The sequence below is a fragment of the Colias eurytheme genome, chromosome 9, assembly GCF_061535395.1.
Source record: "Colias eurytheme isolate Ceu_HAF_F1 chromosome 9, ilColEury1 Martin Lab GWU primary, whole genome shotgun sequence".
NCBI lineage: Eukaryota > Metazoa > Arthropoda > Insecta > Lepidoptera > Pieridae > Colias > Colias eurytheme.
The window spans coordinates 5465864-5488516 of record NC_142988.1 but is presented as its reverse complement, the minus strand read 5'-3'; the positions used below and the strand labels follow the sequence as shown (position 1 = coordinate 5488516).

Below are 22653 nucleotides of genomic sequence, written 5' to 3'. Positions count from 1 at the left end.
ACTCAATCACGCCTTAACTACTGAGTAGGTACTGAACCAATTTGCATGAAAGGAGAATGGGCATTTTACTATGGAAGTTGGGCCTGAACCCTTGAGTTGGACCAATACACATGAGATATTGTTTTTATAATAGATCATAACACATACATAACGGGAAAAATATATATAAAAAAATAATCAACCGGGTTTTTGTACAGTCACATCAAGTTTTATTTTTTGTGTATAATATTTTTTGCAATAAATAACTGTTATAAGACAATGTTATAAGACAATATTATGTTACACCAATTCACTTTCACTTACAAATACGTACTAATCGTAAGCCTTCTAATAAGCGAAATACACTAATATTATGTTTTGTAACAGGTACCTATACCGTGTTTATTATAATTTAACGTAGTTAGACGTTTTTTGTGGTTAAACTCAGTCATTCCAGTGACATTTAGATTTATATGTACTTACTTCACTCGAATTAAAAACACCGTTATTGTGCGCAAAATAATAGCCAAATAAATAAAACTTTTTGCCTTGACTGTACAAGAACCCGGTTGATTTATTTTTTTATTTTATTTTTTTCGTAAGGTATGTGTAATGATCTATCACAAAAACAATATTTCGTGTGTATTGGTCGTAGCCCAAGTTTCAGGCCCAATTTGCCCATTCTCCTTTGGTATAGAGATATTTTGATACCCGAGAAAGGACATAGGATAGGTTTTATCCCGGAAATCCTACGGGAACGGGTTTTTCTTTGAAAACGCGGGCGAAGCCGCGGGTGGAAAGCTAGTAAACAATATATTGTCTTACCTAACATTACCACACTGGCAGTTTTGACTAGTAATATTGTCGCCCTTGGTCAGCTAATGCAATATTGGCGGAGGAGGTCGGACACGACTATTATTACGAATCTGTATCGTGCTCAACTCTGGAAAGTTTTGTTCTTTTGACTTCGCTCCACGATTTCGACCTTTCCTTCCGCGTAGTAGCCAAGCTGGAGCTGGACCCTCACACCACACAGCCTTCATCCAATTCGTAGGTTCTGCACTCACTCGAGTACATTCCCTTGCATACGCTCTATACGCAGCACAGTGGCAACGTACGCCTGAACAACTACACGCATCTAATAGGCATGCTTCTTTATAATTATACGGGTTTACTTTTGCGCCACACTCAGAAAAAGCCTCGTGATTTTCAAACGCCTTACACAAACGACGCGCTTTAGTCAGTTTAGATGCTCTGCAACGAGTATTCATTCCCGGCCGTTCTTGTCGTCTGGTGCAAGCGCGATGTCCTCCTACCCGCCAAGAAGTGCCAAATCTCCATGTATCACTGATAAGTCTACCATCTCTAGTCCTCATGTCGTCTCTAGCAATCGAATTGAAATTGCCACACAAACCACATAATTTTCCTTTGTATGAACTAGATACTGTAACTTCTAAGAATCCGTCACCGTCCCATAACAATTGCAACCCTATGTTAGCTTTTAAAATAACAGATCCATTGCTTCGGCTTATATCGGCTATTCCTTTCATGTTGTGAGGCAATGTTATTCTATGTCCGTTCACTTTAATCCGCATTTTTCTTCCCATGTTTATTTTGGTAGATCCAATACGAAGCGTTGCAGTCCGAGTCCAAGAGGAATGTGAAGTATTTCGAGCGTCGTTCGATATTCTTATAGAGAATGTGTGATTCTTGCAATCAGAAACTAATTGGTACTTGCAGGATCCCTGGAAACTATAAAACTTTCCATCGAAAGTCTTATAGTGTGGATCGCCGAATACGGTGCAAATACCGTCAATGTCTACACATTTCTGGCAACACTGTCCAGGTAATTGTCTAAGTGTTTGATCCGGGGGGCACGTAAGTGATGGGCATCTCTCCATCGCACATCTAGGTTCCCCGGCATGACATTCACAGGACTTACACGCATCTAATTGCCACGTTTCTCCATCCTGAAAGAAGTTATTGACATATTATAATAGGTCGACCCAATCAAATGGCATACGACAGTTTATAAAATTTCCTATATAAAAATTAAAAAGTTTGAAAATCATTTCATAATAGTGTGATACCTACTTAGATTTAATATACGTAAATATTTACCTGGTAAGTTTTCCCGCCGACTATACAAGCGGCCTTAGCCTCCTCAATGTTGGGGCACTCCGGGCAGCACTTCCCAGGTGGGGCGGGCAGCGCGCGTGTCCCGCATGTTAACACCGGACAGGTGTGTCGTGAGCACACCGCTGTCCCGTTCATGCACGTGCAGTCCGTGCAGGGGTCTACTTGGAACTTGCTCAGGTGCGCGTGATACTCCTTACCAATTATGCACGGCTTTGGCAGAAAACTCGCTGGAATTAAAACAAAGTATATCATTAGCGTTATATTTGATGTATTGTTTGTTGACATATCATTTTGTATTGTCTTGAAGAAGTAATATATAGAAGTAATAGTAACTCTAAAATAGATTCAAAATTATGACCAATTTAATCCTAACCATCACATCAACATAATATGTAATACTCCTCCAATGAAATAAACTCACTTGGTAATATTTTATCCGACGTAGGATGCGAACACCTTGGACAGCATTCACCAGCTGGTGTGAACTGCTGCGACCGCACGCACGGAAGCACAGGACAAGCTCGCTTGGTGCAAGACAGCGCTCCACGCACACATCGACATGATAAGCAAGGTTCTTCTGGAATCCGAACATCACGCCCCTCCCACACACGCTGACCGTTGATCACGCATTCTGAAATATTAAATAGGAATATTTTAATAAGCTCGAAAGACCATAATGCAACCACATGAAATCTTTAAAGTAATAAATAGTTTTGTTGTAATTATTGAAAATATGTATCGTAGTTTTAAAGATGCCAATAACGTATCGACGGAACACCATACGGAAACGTTGCCTATACAAAATAATGTTCGAAAGCGAATCCAAGCGATAAAATGATTATTAAAAAAAACCGCCCAAAAATAGCACAACAGTTTTGAACGTTTACGTAGTATCAATGGAAAAGTACCTAAATATTAAAAAATCATATGAACTCAGAAATCCAACAAACTAATTAGGTATCCATACACTTATTCATAGAATATAAAAAATGAATAATTTAAAAGTAAATAAAACGACATAATATTACAAACATATCTTTGAATACTAAAAAAAGCCGTTGCGTCAATAAAATGGTGCGAGAGAACGATGAATCAATCAAGGAGCTAATGAATAAGGAATACGCGGCCGCACACGGCGATCACCGCCCGACCGCCTGTAGACAACCTTTATCTTCACAGGTATACTAATTATATGGGCTGTAGAAATTGAAACAATAAAAATACCATTCATTTTGTGGCTATCATTGCAAGTTCAGAATATGTAAACGTATTTTCAAACACAAGACAATGTAGATTGCTTTATCGATATACAAGCCGACATACAAGCCTCGCTGCGGACAAGACACAACCACAATAATTTTAAGTTAATTAATGCGTGTTTGAAATATTAAATATTATAGTTATGCAACATCGAGATACTAGTTTGAATATAATAGGACACTTAATAGTTATGTTCATAAACGTGTGTTGATACAATGAACACATACAAGAACGTTCAAGATGTTCGGTATGTCAAACCACCACGCGTCGACGCATAATTAAACGTGACAAAGAAGACAGGCAAGAGTCTATCGTAAAATAGAAACGACAAAGCGAAGTACTCTGTCCTTTTAAAGATAAACAATTAAGTATTCATCGTTGGCCAGAAGTCTGAGAACACGTCCCAGACTCTCGAGTGGAACTTCACAGTTATTCAATAATATTATGTTCCATATATACGGCATACACCAGATAAAGTGCGGACATACACTTCTTATTATCGAGCGAAAATATCAGACATTCAATAAATGCATCAAATTGTTTTGTACAACATTATATGAGACAACAATTTAAAAGACGCTGTTGTTAATTAGGGACAGCGACCAATCATACATTAAACAACAATTGGTTACGCAACGCATATTTTTATTGCAATGTCAATTGTATGTGAAAAATCACAATAACCGCAACGTCGGCCTCTTCCTCATTAAGTACCATAGTTATGTAATTGTGTTTATGTATTCGTTCCACGTAGCTAGCGTATAATATCACAAGATAATTATTTTAATTTCTCGGGTCGTTGTCGCGGGCTTGTTCAATAATAACGATCACAGATTGAACGATTTATGAATGTTAATCGACTAGCTTTTATTTATGTTGATACATCTATGGTCCTATGCTAATACTAATAGTACCGTACTTTTAAATGAAATATGTTTTTTTTTAATAATAATGGAAGATATTTGCACAGAAATATTTCAAGTACCTAACTTGTAGTAGTGATACGCATAGAATCGACTCATGAAATAAATATGTAGATTAGATTGTATTATATTAATTGATAATTTACGCAATAAAGATATAGAGGCTACCCAACAATAACTGTATTGTCACAAACATGAAGCATGTCGCTTAAACGAAATCAAACCCACTTCAATTGTTATCGTCATTTCTTTGTATTGTTGAAAGTATATTTTATTGAGGAGATATCTTGCAACATACACATATGCATGAAATGAAATGAAATGAAATATTGATGCAGTTCATACAAGATTATATTTCTGTACTTTTTTATAAAAACAAAAAGGTAGTACACGACCGAGCCATTTCTGCTGATCGTGAGTTTTTGTTGGGCAACAAAATAAAAAGGCATTCCCATGCTGATAAGGCTGTAATAAGATGTAAGAGAAACAAAAATCTTAATGCACCGTGGGGATCGTAAAACAAACAGAGGGCAAACCTCAGCGCTCTCGCAGCCAAAGAGACGTCGGTCGCTTTGAGACTCGAACAAAAACCCACCCGACTCAACCTTTTAAGTAGGTTGTTAACTTTTTGATTTATGGTCAATAATAGAGACACAACGCCGTGGGAGACTTTCAGAACGCCACTAATGTATATAATTTTAATGGACCCCTGTGAATATAACAAGATCTTATTTAGTTTTTGGATGGGCAGGAGTAGTCCTTGAAATGAGTCAGTTTCTTATAAGTCCACTGATAGAGTTGGTAGGATGGATGGTCTTTACCAATACGTTTAAAAATATGCGTTCGCCTTATTTGAAAATTGAAACGTTCTTGTCTTATTTTATTATGATAATTAATTTGTCATAACATGGAATCCTTATCCAAAAATACCACGAATACTTGAATTACCATTATATATAATCATTAAATCATAGGTACCTAACAAATGCATATATATCGAGTTTTAGAAGCCATAGGCATTTGAAATAAGAGCACTTATTGTTTTAATATAATACTTAATAATGGTTGAATCAATAAATTTCTATTGTCCGATAGCAATATGCATAGAGGTGCAGGACAAATTATTATAGTTAAGTGGTCCATTGTCTGAAGGTCTACTGCGCAACATCTTAAATGTTATATGCTATTGTCAACCCACCGTGGGCGACCTGTAGCCAAGCTTTAACGAAATACCTACCTACTTGTTTTATAGTAATTATAATAAAAAAAATATTTATTGTTTTGACCGTCACCTTGGTTGATCCCGTATAAATGAGGTGCAGAAACCAATTACAAATGAAACAGACTTGAATTTACGTCTGTTACACGTCTAGAGGAAAACACAGGCCTTATTTATACTATGTAATTGTATTTTGCCCAGCAATTCTTAAATATCTCAAGTTAAACGAAATTATACAAGCACGTTGTGTACCTACCTAATAACTTTGTACATACAAATTTGAATGTCTGATATACATTTTTAAGTATGTCCACTACGGCGGTAAACGCATAAACTTACTTCTTTCTTGTTTCAACTGACTACGTGTAATGAATAAAGTATACAAGCAATAAAACGATAGGTTGGAATGTGTCGGCCATTTTCAAAAGCAATTCTGTGCCGTCATCTCGAAAATTACTATTATTTGATTTTGAATTACTAATCTTGTTAAAGTTTGGGAGCCGACGTAAATTGCTTAGCCTTTTGGTTTTATTGAGTTCGCATGTCGGCGTGTTTGTTTTTGAATGGGATTATAGGGCTTTTTTAGCCGCTCGATCGTCTGGGTGGGCGCCCCGTGAGACAAGCCTGCGCCAGCCCGCAGTCGCTCAACAGTTTCATTATAACTGTTTGAATGTGTGCGTACATTCTTGTGTAGGAAAACGCAGCATGTAATAGGGACCGCGCGCTTTGCAGTTATTACGTTATTTGTTTTCTTATTCTTCGAATAAAGTTTCTCCGTACGCGGGCAAGAAATCAATTACGTTTTAATAACTTATACGGTCATTTGAAAACAATTTATGTTATTGCTTTTTCACATATTTCTTTGAAAAGCTGCTTCAAAAGCACATATAATTACGTTTATTATTTTCATATTTGCAAAGTATTTATTAAGCGACTAATGAATGCACATTTTGACCAAAAGGGAAACATATTACAGGTACGTGACATTATCCTTAAAAGCTCGTTCAACATGACGTATAAAATATATAGGAATAAAAGAGGAAAAAACCTATCTGTAGGGTCACGTTCCTTATATACAGCTAATGATTTGCATACATTTACGTAATTACAAATATTTCAAACTAGCTTGAGCCTATGACTTTTCTGATGTACGTACGTATATAAAGCTACCAAGGTGCTAAATTCCAGATCTATTTGATTTATCCAATTTATTTGAAGAACATGAAACTTTCGTTTATATTTATTTGTAAAACAATGATAATTACCGTCACAAACAGGGCAATTGGAGTGTGTATGCCGTTGGTGCTTAGGGTTGTCGCACGGCGCATAGCACTGGGGTCGCGAAATAGTGACGACGCCGGCTTCACATCTATAGATCTTGCCATCTTGTCCCCACTCAGTGTGCGACGCGTAGTCTGTGCCATTGTACCAGCAACCCTTGCATCGGGCACAGCACCCTTCTCTAGGCATTACCACCGCGCAATCTTCCATTGGGCCACACTCTTCCATCCCTTTGCGGCACTCCACGAAACCGTTCTGTAATGTAAAAGTAGACTTTCTTTTAAATACTTAAAATCTAAGTTCGAAAGAGATATTTTTTGTGTGATTATTGATGTTATTTACTTACAACATATTGTTCTCTTTTAAAATCGCTAATATGTATCTATAATGTTATGAGTAATTTTGTCTGTTTTTTAAGTATTATTATTCCATTGGATTTTAATTATTTATGCACGATTTTCCAAGGTTTCGTTAGGAAGAAGAATGCTTAATGACAGGATGGATAGTACTTCGTTGTTTGCGATGCATCGGGTTGAGTTTATTGACTATAATTATCATAAACGCGACTGTACTTGAAAGTTGAAGCGAATACATTAATACTTATGTGAGAACTAAATAGAGAGAAGTAGGCGTTTAGCCAATTGGCTGCGTTAATGACTAATATGAGACAGCATTGCTTCTTAATTGCTTAATTACTGCCCAGACAACATGACATTTGATAACTTGTAAACTTTTACATGATCTTTTAATAAGTTCAACCACAGTTCAACGTATGTCGTTGTACGTGAAACTAGTTATTAAGTACCACGAGTCACGACGAAGAGTAACGTATAGTTTTGAAAGTAGAGTCTTATTTTTTTTTCCCTAAAAACTCCTGAACAGTAAAACCATATTTCGCAATTTTTATTAAACTTATGTCTTAAGAAAATATACATTCTAGAGAAGTAATAAAAATACAGTACCTCTAACATTTGCCCCAATATGCTTTATACTCTACCCTACAGTATAACTCTACCAATGTTAAAACAATTGATATTTCAAAGGATTTTTTTGGTAAATATTAAAAAATTTGGTAAACTTGAAAAATTCAGACTTAGCGGTATAAAATAAGTAAAAACTAAAAATAATAATTATTTGGAATAAAAAATCCAATTTACGTTACCGGTAGGTAGGTACTTAATATACTTATTTTTTTTAGAGATCCTAAAACAAATATGTTAGCCAAAAGTTACAATAGCTATTTCATGGTTGTAGCCTTCACTTTTATTACAAATATGTTGGTATAGCAATTATGGTTAACATAAACCGCACTGTGGTTATAGAGATATGAAAATACATTATAATATTCTCATATATTTTTCCAAGATTTCTCCTAAGAAGTTGTAAATTTAAAATCTTGTCTAATGTTGCTCACTCCTCTACAAAAGTATGCAGTATTCAAAGGAAAAATGCAGCATACGTTAAATTTTTGCAATAGCTCTGATTCATAAAAAATTGAATGGGTATTGATTACCCGACGCGTACACTATTGTATTCAAAATAAGGAATTTGACTCTTTATATTATTATCTGAGTATAAGGTAATTTAATTCCACGTGTGTTACAAAAGCCGCATTCCCATGGCATTAATTGTTCCAGTTCATATTGCATTTTCATCCTATTTGTATTATTATGTATTTCACCGAAATTAACTTGTTATATGACTCGTCGACATTCCAATATAATAAGATTTATTTTACATCTTTGTATTTCTAAGGATACTTTTCCACCAATAATGTGCGAGCGAAGTGTGTCGTGTGATGATGTGTGGGGGTTTCCACCAAAGCTGTGCGAGGAAAATATGCGGTTCGAGGATGCGTTGCGTAGCTGTAAAACGTCATCTATTGCTCAAAATTATAGAACTAACTAGCGGTCCGCCCCGGCTTCGCCCGTGGTACATATTTACGTTTTCTCTACATAAAAACAATCCTCGTACTTCAAGGAATATAATAAAAAAAGAATTATCGAAATCGGTTCAGCCGTTCTCGAGTTATGCGCTTACCAACACATTTTGCGATTCATTTTTATATATAAGAAAGAAGAAGATAAACATAACTCGCACGCATTCCTCTTCTATAAAGATGTAGTCTATCATCTAAGTACATTTTATCATACTTCCATACCTCATTGACTGATCGTGTCATATTGAATAAGCCTTTGGCTTTAAATGAGATGGAAAAGTATAACTCATTTAAAAAAAGATAGATAAAATATTATAATACTACATCATTTTGTTGGGTTTCTTCATACACAATATTTTATGTAATATGAAATTGTTTCTAAAATTAACTAGACTTCTAATAGTATCATCTTTTGTATAATTGTAAATTTTACAAAATAAATAGATTTAGTAACTCATTTTAAAAAATTGACTGTGTAGTGTTCCGGATTTCGACGATTCGCTATTTCGACCATTGTACAAACATGCTCATGCTGTCACGAATATATTGTTTAATATTTAAACAAGCAAGGAATTCAAGATATCAATAGTATCGCAGACAATCAATAGGTATTAGAAGTTAATATTTGCTCAAATCTGTACACTATCAGACGTTTTAACACCAAATAGTGCGGCGTCCTAATTTGTGTTTGGCCGTGACCACGGGATGGCTCGGCCTTCGCTTGCGGTCGTAAAGGCTAGGTATGCGCGTGACTCTAACAATATTACTATATAATAATGATGAAGGTAGATAACCTAAGAATTCCGAACGCTAACAGCTTTTCACTATAGCAATTTTGAAGATTGCCGTTAATAGTTTCGACGATATCGGATTTTCACTACAGTATAAGATGATTGGAGCAAATGAGCAGATATTTCCTGAGGGATAGAAAGTCCAGGCATCCGCAATTACTTGTGAGGTGGTAAATGCATCAAGTAAAGGAAATAGTTTGAGTACACATTTATTCTAGTGACTTTCTTATATGTATAAATAAGTAGTGTGCAGTACCATCACATCATTTAATAGTAGGATATAAATGGCGCTGTTTAAGGCGCATATTTATAGAATTAATATTTTCTATTTTATATATCTACTATATATATACTCGTCAACAAAGGCAGGTCTTCATTTATGGTGCGATAACAATTAACAGGCTTTGTTCAGAAAATATATATGTAATAGATTACTACATTTATATTGCACTGTGCATCGTAGTTGCTTTTCTTAAGTATATTTAGTGAAATCACAACTCTACATAAGTTTTTAGTGTCAGTTTACTTTATTTATATTCTTTGTTATGATCGACATCTATTTAATAACGAGTCTGATCGATATCGTGACGTCACAATTACAATGAAAGCGTTTAATCGATTGTTAATTATGTAAATAAGATAAGATAAACAGATAGAGTACGGCTCTATTCGTTCTATTGAACTCATATCTAATAGAGGATCAGCGATTGCCGTCTAGGTAAACGATTGACTCAGCCCTATAGCTGTAGGTCTATACCTACTAGTCAATTAAAGAAAGCTTTCAAATAATTATATGTGCTTAGTGTCTTATTGGGTAGAACGTAAATTTTGTAAAAAAAATTGTAATGATTTACATAGCTTATACTATCTGAATAAATATAGTGAACCACAGACCTTCAGTTGACAGACGGGCCTGATTACATGATTTACATGTACCTAGTGATGCTAAATGCTCATTATATTACGTGAGTAAGGCACAAAAATACACTAGCCCAATTTTAATGCAATATGTTATACATGTTACGTACTCGAGGTCACTTACTCACTCTTTTGTTTATTGTTTTTCAATATTTCAGCCGAATTTCAGAAGCAGCGCTTTGATGTAGCCCTCGAACGAAATATTTACGTTACATTTTACAAATAAAATGCGCCTAAATCAGTCTACTGCTCATTAATTTCCGATAATGTGCCGCGGGAAAAGATTATAATGTAAACTTGTTTAAAAGTCGATCAATTAGTATAATATGATTATTTTTATACACTAACCATCGAAATATATTTTTGCGAGACAATAATCAATAATACATCATGATATATCTCCTGATTTAGAAATGATACTTTAAATATAATATTTATCTTCATAAGGATATTATTGTATTAATTATAAACTTTAATTTTATCTAATAAATGTATAATGAATACAGATAAAACACTTGTGCGAATATAACAGGCAATAATAAATAATACGTAAATGCATCGAAAACAAATAAGCATTAATAAAGTTTTATCTGTTTGTCGCGTTGTCTACGGAATTTGAGTTATCAATAGTTTAATAGCTTCAACGTGAGATCACGTTCTTCGATTTGTCATCGATTAGTGAACAGTAGATAATTTTAAAGAGCAACTGAACATTACTTAAATAAGTTCTTTGTAAAAACACTGGCTTCAAATATTAATTTAATTCAATTGTAAATATCACGTTCAATTATTTTTATTTATATCAATTTGTGCACTTATCTTTTGAAGGGTTAATAAACTTTTAAGTTGACTTATTTTCTCCTCATTGAGCGATCTTTTGCACTAAAAATATAAAGCCATATTTGCATTTAAAATTTCCATTGTTTACGTTGTACACGGTCATTTATCTTCTATTATAAATTAATTAAATTATATTAGTGCTTCAATGACAAGTTACTTTGATAATGTAATTAATACGTAGTAGGTAAATTGATAGCATTTATTACAGTTACTCGGTTTTAATTATAAAAATATTTTATCTCCCTTCATGCTTAATGCACTTGATTGAAAAGAGGTTATTGATTAGAAAATTATGTTTTTAATTGGTTTATTTATTCCGTTGATGATTGTTTTTTTTACTAATATACTTTTTAATCTTGTTTTGTTCTATGTATCTATCTACAAATTGATGTTAATAATAATTATTTACCTTTTAATAAGAGTTTTCTATTGACCTTAAAAAGCAGACAATCGACACAATTAATACAAATAATTGTGTAATGGTTTAAGCAAACTTTACCCAGTTTCCCGTTTAAATGATAACACTGGACAAATATTATTTCCGGGACCTTTGCGCAATTTACGACTTCCTAATACGCATGTATTTACAATTTAACTGTTCGTACTTGTGATTGTCCGGCAAAATTATTATTTTTCCTTAATAATTAAATTCATATTTATTTAAAGGAACGCCTAAAAGTTTAAACATGAAAAAGAAATATAATGCGATGATATACGAGTTTGGTTTTTATACTGTATTTTTAAACTCAACTTGTTGATTTAATCAGCAAAAACATAAAAAAATAAACACAACTTTTAATTAACACAATTTTTTGAGTTCACGTTTCAACACTTTTTAACAAATTATCTGTCTTGTATACAACATATTTTTAGTAAAGCAAGTAAAGCATACGAATATTTGTTTAAAAAATTGTTTTATTGCCCAACATGATATCATATACCTAAAAATGTTTTCAAAAATGAAATACCAGTTTAAACATTTATAATTTACGTGCCACCGTCGAGCATGCTTCGAAATGCCGTATTAATAGTAAACGTTAACATAATATTCATTTTAAAATGTACTTTATCTCTCAATTTACATAATGATTCGCGTACCACAGACTGCTCGGGGACACGGCGACCGACCAGTTCTGCAAAATCTACGATCTACTAATAATAATTGTGTCGACATCCTTCATTTCACTAATATTTCTATCCACAGTTAAAAATACTCTAAACACAAACACGCAATTCAATGAACTGTCCATAAATTTACTTTACCTACAACGTGCAATACTAAATGTATTGGGAAAAGTACCTACAACAAACTCGCCCCTTGAAAAACGAGATCTGACGATATCAATAATTACTGGTTTATTTATAGGATAATTTATTTTGATATCATCCAAATACCGATACTTAAAAAATAATTTACAAAATACAGACTCTATAATATATGTTAATGCATCATTAATTACCTTAATGATACTGTTGCATCTAATTCAGCGATGATACTAGTTTCGACAATAAAATCAATAAACTTTGGGAACTGCTTTTATACCTCCTCGAAATTCTTACATAATAATATAATGTGAGCGTAATTTTCATCGCTCAAAGTGGAACTTGGAAAAATATTGTTACATTACAATATATTTCTATTTAAGTAGCCTTGGGGGATCGCTGCATCCGGCTAATGATAATTATGAATTTATTATAATATAACAAAGAGTACAAAGCAAAGATAATAATTCAATTAAATAATATCGTTATGAAAAATCGCCAACGTTTTCCGTTATACGTAATATTTAAAATTTCCAACTAAACGACCAGAGCAAAGTTGATAAAGAACTCTCAGTACATAGGGTCACGCGCGGTTACCTCGTTCAAAGAAGATAATTTTCATTGTTGAAGGAAAACTAATTGTTGTACCTACAATCTACATACTTTGTCACGCAACTGTTTCCATAAGTTCTGTATAGAGTCGTTGATAACAAAAAGTTCATCAATATCTTTTGCATCAACGGAAAGCATATAGGAATGCTTTACGTTCTTGAAATCAATCAAAGTAACTACAACACGTACTCATAAAATTGTCAATTATGTTTTAATAGCAAATAGAAACGGTTTGCTAATTATATACGATTAAATGAAAATGTGCGAGCTGTAATTGTATCTAGGCAAGTAAATGATCCCGGTGCGACAGCAAGGCCGCCCGTGGGCCGCGCACGCAGCCTGCACGCGTGGCGCCTGTGTAAAAGCTAAATCTAATAGGACTCGAACTATTTTCATTCCAATGCGCTATTCATTGCTCTGTTTGCTAGAAAGAAACGACTCGCATACCTCTGTTTAATAATTGAACACGTAATGTATATCGTTTAATTAAAGGCCGTCGTAAATATACATAATGTACGAAGGCACAACACAATTTTTTGCGCGCTACACGCGCTTATTTTCTCAGTAATCTCCTGTATCTATTGTAACGACGTTATAAACACTGAGAGTTTATAACGTTACTTTACGATATCCGCTTTCTATATTATACATACATGAAAAAACAACAAATTTCTACTAAGTTAATTTCTATAATAATTAAGAAAGGCTGAAAAAAATGGTACAGAAACAATTACACGAACTCGATATCGGTATGCGGTTTTTCGGCGATCTACTTCCTCATTTAAGAGGGCAAACCAATTTCGATATGCCCTTCAACGCCACTTTAGCTAAGCTAGAATATTTTACGATGGCAACATCGGCCAGATGTTTTGCATAATAGTAAAACATATGAACAGTGTTTGATGTGTGGCGTGTAAAAAAATCAACTTTGCTAGAAGAACCGGTGCGACCACATACCACGCGCGCGCTCGCGGCAAGGCCTTGCCGGCACCTGTGCTGCTCGCTCTCCACTTACCCACTTTCACGTTTGGAGCCAGCCACGGCATCACTCAATCCACCCATAATATATTTTCAAATCTATCCTATGTCACGCCTTATATTCTACAAATTAAAAGACGACTCTACAATTTGCAAACTAAGAATTTTTGTGAATAATGTTAAATGCCAATGCTAAAAAAAGAAAAAAAAAATGTATCTATGCTGATGGCGATGTTAAAAGGGCAATACCTTACACACGATATTACAGGTACTTGACCCAGCAATCTTCTCGTGACTATAAAATATGTACAATTTATGGAATATTAATCGACTATACGGCCTATAACAAAAATAGCGAATTGTGCAAAATATTTAATTATAAATCATCAACGCTTTATCTTTAACACTAGGAATTACTTGCCGCGATTCAATTAAACTGTCATAAAGGATCCCTAGATACGTTATTACTGTTCAACTGCTACACAGTACTTTGCTTGTTTTTATTTAATTACATGTTTCTTGGAACAACACTTCGATGCAATCGTATACTTTATTTCTACGTAATACCTACTAATATTGTGTTTTCTATACTCATACAGATTCAAAGTTTAATTTTAATTTTTATTCATAAACTACATAGTTCAATAAAAACAACATATGGCTAAATATTACATCCATTAACTATACGTGCTAGTAAAAGTAATCAAATTATTTATCTAAGTATACACACAACATAAAATCTAATTATTGAGAAACAACCACATAGGAAAGTTTCTATTACATCGTAAAACTCATTTATAAGCCTAGCAGCAATTTCGTTTCGAGACAGAGTTGTAATCGTTTCATCGATAAATGGCATGGCTCATTAAAATAAGCGGTGACCGGTAGCCGCGAGATACTATCGACGGTTACTTCACTGCATAAAAAGGCTAATGATACCTCGGGGTCAGCTCGATGCCACCAGACTCCGCACGTGCTTCCGATCTTCAGTAACACGGCCTTCGTCTAACAGAACGATTTAAATACTCGATAACTATACTATGTTTAGACTTGTTAGACCCTTTTGCATACTACTAAACAGTTATATTTGACGAATTTGTACATTACATGTGCGATCAAAAACTAATACTAATGTGCGCCACAAAAAAATCTCATTAACTGCATAGTTATTTGAGCATCGTTATGTAGCACGCGACAAAAAAGTCCATTAGGTAAGAAAATATACATTTTAATACAGAATGAACGATAAATCTCGCGATGGGCTTTCGAATTCCGCGCAAGTCATCCGACGAGGTGAGATCGACTGGGAAATACCACACACACATACATAACTATCTGCATGCATGTATAAGTCCTGTCTGTGCCAACTTCCAACTGCCAACCACGCGTGTCATTTTCGAATACATACAAAAAATATGTATATTATACACGACGAAATTTCAGTATTTTTTCCGTATCTCCCCTGTGAGACCCATGTGTGTACCATTTTACGGTACAAAGCTACGTTCTACGGGTGTCTATGTTAACTTCAATATTTAATTTATAAGCATTACTTAGTATAATGAGTGTATAAATAAGTGATTTATCATTAAAAACGCAGCTCCCTAAATAATGTATACCCGCAATAATTGAACAATTATAGCCGATGTTTTATTTCGCAAGTTCATATTGTCGATCCATACTTTCACATCCGCACTTGTGTCCCGTTAAATCCGTTCGGAGGATTGATTTCAATCTTAATGCGATTATGTAATTTTTATTATCAACGATGTAATTTAATATCATAAGGCATATTCATGTATGTTATTGATGGTTACATTTTATCAGCGCCCAGTATTCGTGGCGTCATTCGCTTACATTCTTAATTAGCACTTTTATCTACTTCGTAGGAAGGTACATAATGAATCTTTAAAAGTAAAAAGGTGCTTTGAATTATAGTTCTCGTATAATTTGTCAGATATTTATTTTACGCTAAAGTGCAAAAGTGTTATGTCAACATAGTTATTCTCCGTTTTTGGGGATTTCCAGAAATTCCGAAGGTCAATTATCAAATTATTGTTCATTGTCAAGGTGCGAGTAGTCGCACGTGTGAGTTAGAATTATAATTCCCTACTTGGTGCGTGATAAATTTATATACTGACAGTGGTTACCGTGGATGCATACAAACGTTCTTTAAGTAGATCTTCAGAGACAATTATAGGCGTGAAGAGCCTACCGTATTATCGATCAACTTGTAGAGAAAACTACAATGCATATAAATATTTATATATCGCTTGTGACCTAAGCTAACTTGCAGAAACATATTCATGGAACATATTCACAATAATGACTATGATATTACATCGTTTGTAATCATAATGTGTTAACAACCATAAAGACTTGTAAATTGTTTAGTAGGTAAGACTTTTGTTTTCTTTTCTTTATGTTTAACGAATTATAACACGATTTATTTTAATTTTAGTTCGCTTTGAACACGACCACACTCAACGAAACGTCAAAATATTAACTTTGCGATTTTAACATTTTTTTATCTCATTGTTGTTTTCTACTATGATAGCGTTCCTGAACGTAACAACACCCAACTTCAGTTACAGAAAGGACGGGTAGAGTTCTGCTGATGTCTTACAAGCACCAACAATATAATGTACACTTTTTGTATCACACAATTCCGTTGCAGTTTACTATAACCAATAATATCATGAGTGTTTCTTGTATTTCCACATATTGGCTGATATTCTTACACTGTCGAAACTTACATACCTTACAGATGCAACGGAAGCAGCTGCTCCAGTCGTGCTCAAGACGCGCGTCTTGCAGGCGCACGGGGTCGCCCTCGTTGTTGCAAGCCGCCCGCTGGCCTTCTGCAACAAACATACATTTATTATTACGATATAAATGTAGAATATTACTATAACATTACAGAGACCAACTTGAACATCAAACAAGCAAATTCTTATTCAAATTGTCAAATTCTTAAAGCAGGCGTAGAACATTATTTTGTTGTTCTTAGTGCGTTCGAAATGATTCTATGCAATGTTCTAATACTGAACGAATGCATACGAATTTTCGTTTACACTTAAAGATCACGAAAGAATGCTTTTGCTAGACCATAGAGCGACCATAGAGCGACCATAGAGCGACCATAGAACAAACATATAGAGCTAGCTAGAGCTCTAGCTCTATGTTCGTTTGGTCTAAATGCACCATATTTCATCTTTAATTATTATTATTGATCTTAAAACTGTATTCGTGGAACAAAACTTTAAATTCTTTCCAAATTTAAATAGTTGACAGGTCTAAATATACATATTGTATTTGCCACAGAAACTTGTTTATCGTATTAAACTATATTTTAATTAATGTTGAATTTAATTAATTATAAAGGAAATTTGATGTTTGTTTTCCATGTATTCTTTGGAACAGCTATTTAAATTTAAAATCATAATATGTAGGTATTAAAAAAATAATAATTGTAAGTATGCTGTTAATAGGTGTTTTAGTATAGGTGTGACATTTTATTTTAATGGTGATTTTTTAATGGAGCTCGTACAATAAATCTCCAAAAACGACTTTGAAATAAAAATCTAATAAACGGATTATAAGCGATCGTTCCACAATTCTAAAATCCACACATAGAAACAGTCATAATAAAATAATATAAATCAGGCAAAAGGAGCTTCCCCGGAAAAAAATATTTAAAAAAATAAGAACCTATATTTAGAAGCTGGTTAAAATATACATATAATAAGAGACTTCGCGTCGCCTGTTCTTACGTAGGAGTTAAAAGTTATTTAGTGTCGAATAAAAACTACGGAATTACTTTTTGGACCCAGTGACGTAGTTCATACGGTCTAATAAGTGTGTCAACCGATCAACTAGCAAAAACATCGATTACGTATTTGCGATAAGTGAATTTCTTTTCATAGAGATGATACAAGTTTATTTCCCTGCGCGGCCGGTCGATCATTTACCTTGATTAAGAGCCGCGGATCCGCATTCTTATTACGTACCCGCCCGATACGGGCGCCACCGGTTACTAACTCCTGCGTAAATATTTTGGTAATTAATGTGTGCTTCACTCAAACACTATGAACACATTCCGCAGATGTCAAATATCAGATACACACGGACGTTTATTAATGTAGCCGCGAGTTTGTGATCACTACGTGTGGCTAAAATTTAGAGGTTTTAAAACATAAAATAAACTATAAATCTAAATTGTCATTTACTTTATTTATATTTTAATGCGGCGGTTTCGATCTCGCGTAGCAACAAGATGGTCAAGGTTATTTTAGAGAATAGACCACTGAACTAGACGCAAACGGCGAATTAATAATATGTGTTATTTATTTATATTGTTGCACAAGCTTATCATTTTCTATTAGTATAAAACAAAACATCCGGAAGAATAATGTTTATTATATATTCGCTTTTAATAATAACAAGCAAGGAAGTTATTTTATAAACTGACAATTTAATAGCAATAATAACTAATAACTACGATATTTGGCTTTATTTTCGAGTTATTTTACATATTTCATAATAACTCTTTTTAAATTAATGATGTATAGAAATTATTTATTGAGAAAATCCCACCATAAAAACTTTAGGTAGAGTCCACAGACCAATAAAAAAGTATTATTAGTCCTGTGGTAGAGCCATAACTAGATTTTAATTATTGTAAATGTAATCAAACGATGGAACTGAGCAATACATACGGAATAAGCTTTTTCCTCTAACCAGTTCCAGATTTAACTGGAAGAAGTATGTGAGCTCAAATCATCTATTCCGAAGACAGCTATAAACCCTCACAAAGTCGAGTACCAAATTCGGGACAGTGACAAAAAACCAATTATATATTGAATACAAGGACAGGTGCGATGGAGCCCGATGTGATCTATGCATATGGGATTCCGTTCAATAGTTGCGCAAGCGCAGAATTGTCACGGTACACCTCGCTTGTGCAACCGTCGCCCGTCGAGACCCGTATCTACACATTTTATGTAACCGGCTCTACTTGCCGACCGGCTGTTGGAACCGAAAAAGGCCTTTAAATATATTGTATACACCTTTAATATTCAAATTCAAATATTACTCAAGCTCACTCCTGAGTTAACTTAAGGTAGTATTTACATAATTCTGTCACCTTTCGACAAAGTGATATAGTGGCCAATGAGCGGTCATAAAACGTTAGATGTCAATCACTCTTCCTACTATTATATTGCTAATAAATTAGACCACGCCGTTGCTAAAGGGATTTACGAATATATTCTGTATAAGAAATTATATACAGAGTAGTTTAATAAATGAAGTATGCAAACATGCCACCATATTTTGATTGCGATGGGGAATTTTCCTTACTAAAAGCTTTTCTACGTGATAAAAAACTTTCGTTTATAGTTTGAGGGTGAGTATAAAGTTATTTTTTTGTCCTTTAATAAAAAAGAATTGGAAAGCGTATTTTCTTTTACAAAACCATCATTTCTTCAAATACTTCATGTGTAATAAATTTAAGTATAGACCCTATAAGAAATAGAGATTACGCAATGTTTCAAAGATACAATAAATTCTCGATATTAAAATAATGGTTTACCGTCTCGGAAATTTCAATTACAATTAGAAACCAGTCTCCGTATAAAAAGATGTTCGTCTGATGTAAACTAACCATTCATTGAAAGCGTGATGCTGGTACCAATGACCAATCAATATTTAAACATACATTATTCGACAAATTGTATGAGTACACAAATACTAGAAGTAAATTTTATAACTCTAATACAATTATGCGTGTGATATTAGCATTCGTCTACTAGAGATCAAAAACCTAAGCTTTTATTGAATAAACAAGTTAATATCGTATTCAATTAAGAGTAATGAATATTTTAACATTATAATAGAACCAATTCAATCTGCATATTATGCAGATATGGATATTGGGATTTAACTTGCAATACAAGGTTGTGGACACGAAAATTTAAAACCTCACATAGTGATTATTGGCTGACATAAAAATCGGAAGAAAATGTTTGTAAGAAAGCACTCTTCCATTATGATACGAATTTAGCCAACTAAACGAGACTCAACTGATATGAAGGAGAGTCAAAACTATTAAAATTAATATACATTTATAGTAGAGTAGAGATCATTGTTATAATTTAACCGACTTCAGTATGGAGGAGGTTTTTCTGACATCTGCTAATTAGCCATCTATATACATTATGGCTTTCATGGAAACCTGTGTCCATGAAGTGGGTACAAATATCAGCTGATGACGTTTTGATTTTTGAGTGAAGAAACAAAAATTAATTATTATAGTCATCATTTTGAGCTCGCAACCATTATCAATTCCATTTTTTATAGCAACCTACAAGGTTGCAAACCATAGGTTCAAACAAATTCTCAATATAAAATACACTTACTAATAACACTAGACGCAGCAGCAGTGTGGCTGGTGAGCGCAACAGCGACAGCTAGCAAGCAAGCGAGCGCATGAGCGGTGCGCGGGCGCATGGTCGCGGCTACCGGCGCCGGCGCGGGCCCCTCCGCGCCCCTCGCATCACACCCTCGCACCACGCAACTCGAGCGCAACACCTGGAAAATATAATAGTTTAGAAGGTGATACAGGAGTAAGGTTTTCCAAGCAAAAGGAAAGAAGACAGGATATGTCTGCATATGCACCAGATTTTCGCCGCCCAAATCAATGCAGTAATTTCGTGCCATATTTATGGTTATTCGTGTTTGTATGTCATATGTGTTACTAACAAATAACTATTGAAACGTTATTGAATCACTTTCCCATCTTTATGAATCTTTGCTCTACATAAATGTATAAAGGGTGTAATCGTTAAGTGTGTACAGGCGATTATTCCGTAACTATTACAGATATTAAAAAAACTTTAAACTGATATTGAAAGTACTATACCTAATGAGTAAAATGGCAATAATAACTTTTTTAAAATAAAACGAGAAATATACAAAAATGTTACATGAAACGCTCCGGGTATATCAAGTCACCATCTCATCAGATTCCACTTTTATTCAAGAAAAGTTTGAAGTATTTTTCTAAGGCACTACGCCTTTATTCTTATGGCATATTGAATGAATGAATGAATGATGCATGTTATTTACCAAAAAGAATTACAAATATTTTAATTTTTAGACAGTTTTGCGCTACTTTTTAAAAGATAAAGAAAAAATAAATATTAATATTGATAATATAAAGAACCTTGCTTTGCAGTCAAATTTAAAATCGAAATTTTTCCTGCTCATAATTTCAAATCAGGAAGCGGATCAAGGTGAATAAATTCAGAATAATACTGCAAAACGTTCACACTAAATGCCTTTAATGATATAATTAAGTGCATTATATGAATGCCCGAGCTTCTCCAGCGAGAGATTAAAGTATGCACTGCATTGTTTTGAATGTTAATGTTATTTTTCTTATTTAAATAGATAAATATGAAGATTATCTCATTACAGGGAAGTATTTTAAAAGCTGTTGAGATGTCTGTTGTTTTAATATTAAACTATATTTAAATTAACAATATAACAGATTTAAACGTAATTACTTATATCGTATATAGTCACGAGATTATAACAATAACCACAAGGAAAACATCGTATTAAAATTTTTTCATATAATTAGAGTTATCTTAAATAGCAATCAATGTACAATTCTAATATCGAATTTACCGATAATTTCAGGAATTTAATTCGTTGTTTTCGAGCGTGCATCATTACCGAGAAGTCATTGGACTCAAAATTTAACGAGTGATAAGCAATTTGATGTGAGTTTTTGCACGCCGACCCAGATATGAGAGTCAGTGATTGATAGACCAGGATGCGAGCCACTGAGTTAGCTAGTGCATTCAGCCTGAATGCCGTTAAGTTGCACACCATATCGTTTGTATTTTAATTTTAGTATTGTAAAGCTTCCACTGTTTTCTGATGTCTAATGGATTGATGATATCCATCTGTTTATTACATATTTGTAGCTTATATCAATCTTAAAACATTGGTTTTACAAACCGACACTATAATATTTGCATATACATATATTATTTTAATTGTGATTAACTAAACATTATAAATGTATTAAGTGAAGGCGAATTTAATCATCTCCATATTCATTTCCTAAAAAAAGACGGGTTGCACTCCGGGAGTGCCGGCAGAAGTGAAAACTTGATTAGGTATTAACGTTGAGCATGTTTGATATCCATCCGTCTTACGCTTTTTCGATCAGGTCACGTGTCCTGACGCAGTTTAATATTTTATACCCATTACCTTAGATTACAAAATAAAATACAGATGGAGCATGTCAATCATTCATCGCCCTTGTCAAAGAAAATACGAAATCAAAAACGAATACGTTCCTCCGCTAGTGCTATAGCGATTCTAGTGTCATGCAATACGTCAAAAGGGGTTTGATATTTTAGTAAAAAAATGTTGTCTTGTGATATTAAAACGCTGTAAAACTTGTTCCCGAAAACAAACAAAAAGATAAAACATCGT

General features: G+C 33.9%; 1 protein-coding gene across 2 annotated transcripts in view; it reads right to left on the bottom strand.

Annotated features, from left to right (window-relative positions):
- Positions 1-22653, bottom strand: part of LOC149905774 (BMP-binding endothelial regulator protein-like) — a 45794-nt gene that overhangs the window by 3115 nt on the left and 20026 nt on the right. For both annotated transcript variants that reach the window (XM_090105946.1, XM_090105945.1), the window contains exons 2-7: positions 20562-20733; positions 16903-17003; positions 6786-7056; positions 2540-2749; positions 2101-2345; positions 805-1949 (exon numbers count right to left, since the gene is read on the bottom strand). In XM_090105946.1, coding sequence (XP_089962072.1) covers positions 858-1949; positions 2101-2345; positions 2540-2749; positions 6786-7056; positions 16903-17003; positions 20562-20652 — 2010 coding nt within the window. In that variant the 5' untranslated portion in view covers positions 20653-20733 and the 3' untranslated portion in view covers positions 805-857. The remainder of the gene's footprint in view (positions 1-804; positions 1950-2100; positions 2346-2539; positions 2750-6785; positions 7057-16902; positions 17004-20561; positions 20734-22653) is intronic.